We start from the raw sequence: 5,132 nt of genomic DNA on the forward strand, positions 1-5,132 counted from the left end.
CGCCTCTTCTCGCGTGCTACGATTGTCTGGGAGGCATTCAAAGAGGGCGACAAGAGCGGGAAGATTTATGTCATCAAGGACGCTTGGAGGCAGGGCGTTCGGCGCTTCGAAGAGGAGTTCTACAAAGACATCCGTGAGGGCGTCGCGGGGCAGCGCAAGCTCCAGGAGCTGTGCGATGTTGCAGAAGAGGAACTCCAGTTGCGCGGACTGGCGGAGCTCGAGTATGCTATCGATCTTGGTGAGGACGAAATGAACTCGTACACGAACGAAAACCGAAATGATCCGACGTCGCCTGCACCATCGTCCTTGAACGGATCTTTGTCTGACGACAATCTCTTTGGCTCCCCTGTGTACAATACAGACCAGCACGAGTCTGCACCCTCGCCGCCACCTCTATATGAATCCAACGATGAGGCTCCGCCGCCTTACAAGTCGGGGCACTGCACTGCATCAGCTGGAGTTGTCGATGAGCATATGGCCAAGAACAATGAGCGAAGCCACACGCGCCTAGTGATAAAGACTGTCGGTCGGCCCATCCAAGATTTTAGTAGCACGAAGGAGTTGGTCGAGGCATTGCGTGACGCGATTGAAGGTATGGCATTTTCAGTCATGTTGGATGCATGTTGCTAGACCTCACTGCACCAGGTCACGGCATCGCGTACAATGCTGGCGTCTTGCACCGGGATGTCAGTGAAGGGAATGTTCTCATTGCTGAGGGTGCTCCGTTCAAAGGCTTCATTAGCGATTTTGATTATAGCTTCAGCTGGAAGCGATTCTTACGAGAGCGCGGCTGGAAAGATACTCTAGAGAGCTGGCAACAATATATCAAGACGCTTGAAGGCATCCCAGACGAGAATGTCAAGACAATGGCGTCCCAGGAAGACTTGAAGGAAAGCGAGTCGCGAAATGGCCTGAAAGAAAGAACGGTAAGTAATCGAGACACAAAAAGCACCGCACGGAGGCTAACACGACTCAACAGGGCACATTTTACTTTATGGCCATCGGTATCTTGCGAGAGAACGTCATCCACGATGCATGCCACGATCTGGAGTCCTTCTACTGGCTTCTTGTGTGGCTTGTCCTCAGGCATACAGACCATGAGCACGAGGACGGTAATTCGGCATGCTCAAAGTTGTTCGATGGGGATCATGAGTGGTCGTGTAGAGCGAATAAGGTATGCTGGCTTATGGATCCCAAGACTATCAGCGTGCGGGGAAATGCACCCCTCACACACCTGTTAGCGGAGCTAACATTGCAATGTTTTCTTAACATTTCCCGGCACAAGTGCATACCATTTGTACATCTTACACACAAGGCGGTGTTGACCGCATTCGATGAAGCGTTGGCAATGGACGGATGGCCAAAGAATGACGCGGCTCATCCATACAAGATGCCGGATACGACCGCTACTCGTATTGACTTGCAACCTCCCCAAAATGACAAGAAGATGGGTAGTAAACCACCATCCAGTTGCTCAAAACCACCATCCACAACGAGTAGACCACTTCGTTCCCAATGTGGTGGATATCCCTTCCTCGCAACAGGCAGCCTAGTCCAAGAGAAAAAGCCATCGAGTAAAACATCGGTTGAGATAACCAACAACAGAAAGCCTATCAGCAGAGCTTCGCAGTCTAGCAAGCACACCATCGATACCACAGAGCGAGATGTCAGACTTTCTCAGCTTCAGCCGATAATAGCGAGCACCAATTCGTGGTCTTTAAAGCCGTCCGCTGCTTGGCTGGCTACCTCTTCTGATGCCCAGAGCTCTGTCCAATCGCGTCAGACCGGTCTCTTTCAAGCCTCGCTTACCAGCAGCAGGAAGCGTACTCGTGACGCTATGGAGAAGGAAAACCACTCGCCATCGAAGAGGAGGAAGAGTGCGAGCGGGAGGCAGTGAACCATCGACAGAGTTTGATCTGCCCATTTTGCGTGCCCTCCCCGTGATATATCCTGATTGCCTCTTCAGCACGTTCGAGTTCTTGTACCATACATAGTATACCCAGTTCCATTCTTGTGGGGCCTTAGATTGTATCTCCTGTGATAGCGATATTTCCCTCGTCAGTCTCTTACATACCTGCTGTTGGATTCCGCTTATATATATACCCATGATCATTCCAGCAGGAGTTCAATACAAGTTTTGACTCAACTTGGAACGACATTTGAGGTCATGAAAAGCATTTGGAATGAGCTTATTTTAGCATGAAAATGCGACAATGGAGTGATAAAATGAGTGCGGGAACAGAGATTATGCCGTTGAATCAGTCTAAGTCCAGGTCGACGCGACGCAGTGGCAGCTGGCAGAAAACCGAAGGCGAGCGCTTGCCGCGACAGCTGCTCGGTTGGTCCCTGTTGGTCCGAGCATCATGATATCGTCCGCTGTGTCGAGAGCCTTTCAGCAAGCAACGTATAATCAGGAGAGATACGGAGCTTAGATTCAAGGCCTCGAATGACTGGCACACTCGGAACCGTGCGCGTCGACGGAACCACACTGGACTGGGCTAGTACCAGCGGCAGTCTACCGTGATTCAAGACTATTGCAAACCACGATGAGGGTGGTGTCAGCAGCGTCCAAGCAGTATCGCAGTGAGACCTAAACTCTTTTGAAACTACGCATGACAACTGCTGTCTACTAGCCCTCAGGCTGTCGATTCTACGCCATTGTTTCACTGGCAAACAAAATGACCTTCGACGAACTGTTCACCGTCTCTGCGGAATCGTATGAGTCTAATGTCTGGGATGCCACATGTCATGAGAGTCTGGCTCTCTTCCAGGATGCTGGCTTGCGTGCAGCCATCAACCAGAAGTATCCTGACTCTGCTCCTTGATGCTAGTTTGACTATGCTCACTCTTCGAGTTGCGGGGATTGCGATTGCATTAAGACCTTGTCCTTGCAGCCTGGGAACACGTCGAATCATATCGATTTCCTCTTCTGAATTCTGGACTTACGGTACGGGTCCAGTGATTACTCCTCTCGGAGCTCCGAGAACCAATTTCACGACTCTCAATCATCCTTTGATTCCTGACTACAGCATCCACATCAGGACATTTGAGACTCGATGGTGAGGTGCGTCGCCTATTTATGCATCTGCAAGCTTGGACCACGATGTGACATATTTCAAAGGGCATACACCGGATAAATCGACATCCAAGCCCATCACTCTCTCCTCTAGTTTTTCGAAAGTATGTATAACCAAACTGACGCGTGAAACGTTGTGTTTCGGACAATTGGAGAACCTGATTGTTCGTTTGCCCCGGGGATCTTCATATGATACGGTATGTTGTATTTGGCGTGCATAAGCGCTGACAGACATTATCAAATCTGGGCCCTTGCACGATGGATGGTGTGTATTATTTCACGTTCAGTCTAGCAACGATCGCTTGGAAAACATCATCGATTTGGTGGTTTAAAGGAATTCTCCGCTCATTATCTCAGGGAATGGATGGCTGAAGGAAACTTGAAGGAGAAGTCGTGGGTATGACGAAGAATGTGAGGTAAATTACGTTCTTAGTTCAGGCTGTTGATGATGCTGGACATATAGTGAGAGAATACCCATACGTTCTGGTAAATACTCATTCCTCGCGTACGCTACGGCGGGTGCGCCGAAGGTGGAGCAGGAGATGGTAAAGCGGTGGTTCGCCAGACAGGACGTGTAGACGTTTATCAATTTTTCCAGAGTGGAAGAGTGTTCTGCATCTGGAAAAGCTGGTGGAGAAGTTGGTGCAATCCGGTTGAGACTCGTGCTTTCTTTGACACGTTCTTCATCGTTGGAGCCAAGGGCCTCAGTATATCTCCGATCTCTGCATGTTATCACACAGTTACTGCAATTTCATATCATATACAGATTCCGGTGACTTTTCCTGTACTCTGTACATAACCAGCTCGTCCAATAGCTCGTGGACCGATGACACCAATACATCGCTCGCAGAGCTGTTGTCTAGGAGCTTACTGATGGAAAAAATCATAAGCCATGCATGACAATCGACAACCATATCCGTTCTTGGCGTAGTGCTACCTACAACTTAACAAGCGCTGAATGTTTGAATCGCAAGATCTGACTCGGGGATCTCTTCTGATTGACAGGGCAATGGTACAATACGAGCACTATCCTGCCTACTTAGGTGTATATCGAACGCCAGAGACTCTGAACGTGATACATCGCTCAGGTAAACAAATGTACAAGTAAGTTGTTCGGTTATTCTCCTACAAATCGAAGCATAATGCGACGGACGTGTATGTATGTCAAAACATGGATATCAGAACGTGTATGATGTCAGAATCGCACAGACGATAGACTGGAAACAAGAACAAGATGATGAGTATTAATGTAAACCGTTCGATTCAGAGGCTTCTGGAAACCTCTTCCGAAGCAGGACTTTCGCTTTCGTATTAGGCACGCAGGAATGGCCAATTCTAGTCGAAGGGGGGATGACGCCTTCTTTCTCCATCTTCACGTCATAATTCACGACCACATGTGCAAGTATTGTCTTCATCTCCATCGACGCAAAGAATCTTCCTGGGCTGAATATAACAAGGACAAAAAATAGGTGAGAGAGATGTCAGAATAGGACGGACGTCGTGATCTACGGAACCCTTACCATGCATATCGCCCATGGCCAAAGCTCAGGAAATTGGTGCTTGTGCTCACCACTTGAACGTTCTCACCGGCTTGATTCCGCAAGTCGTAAAAACGCCACGGGAAGAATTCTTTTGCATTTGGATAGACAGAATCGTCGGCGTAAATTGCTCCGGTCGGTGCCACGACTCGTGTTCCTGCAGGAATAAACGTGCCATTCGAGAAAACGTAATCCTTCATCGCTATCCTCGATAGGCCACCTATATGGAATGGATGACGATGGTGCCAAAAAAGAGTATGTGGGTGGGACGTCCTAACGACACGACAAGGATGATAGTCTGTACTGCACTCACCCGTGAATATACCTGAAACTCGCATAACTTCTCGCACAAAACTATCGAGTTTGCTCATCGCATCCAGGCCTGTTTTGGTCCATCCGTGCTCTTTGACGGTGCTCTCGATTTCGTCTCGCAAGACAGCAGCGTATTGAGGATACGCTGCCAGATAGTAGAACACCATCGTGAGAGTCTGCGAGATAGAGTTCATAAAGGTAAGTTG

The 5,132-nt window shown here is 48.9% G+C and overlaps 1 protein-coding gene across 1 annotated transcript; it reads right to left on the reverse strand.

Annotated features, from left to right (window-relative positions):
• Positions 1 to 4,320: 4,320 nt before the first annotated feature.
• FIBRA_08589 (uncharacterized protein) lies at positions 4,321 to 5,120 on the reverse strand (the record flags this gene model as incomplete). Its single annotated transcript, XM_012330228.1, has 3 exons — positions 4,321 to 4,519; positions 4,597 to 4,834; positions 4,928 to 5,120. 3 exons carry the CDS (start codon positions 5,118 to 5,120, stop codon positions 4,321 to 4,323), a joined length of 630 nt encoding a protein of 209 aa, XP_012185618.1.
• Between the last annotated feature and the right edge of the window lie 12 nt (positions 5,121 to 5,132).

Source organism: Fibroporia radiculosa (genome assembly GCF_000313525.1).
Source record: "Fibroporia radiculosa TFFH 294 genomic supercontigs, scaffold1123, whole genome shotgun sequence".
NCBI lineage: Eukaryota > Fungi > Basidiomycota > Agaricomycetes > Polyporales > Fibroporiaceae > Fibroporia > Fibroporia radiculosa.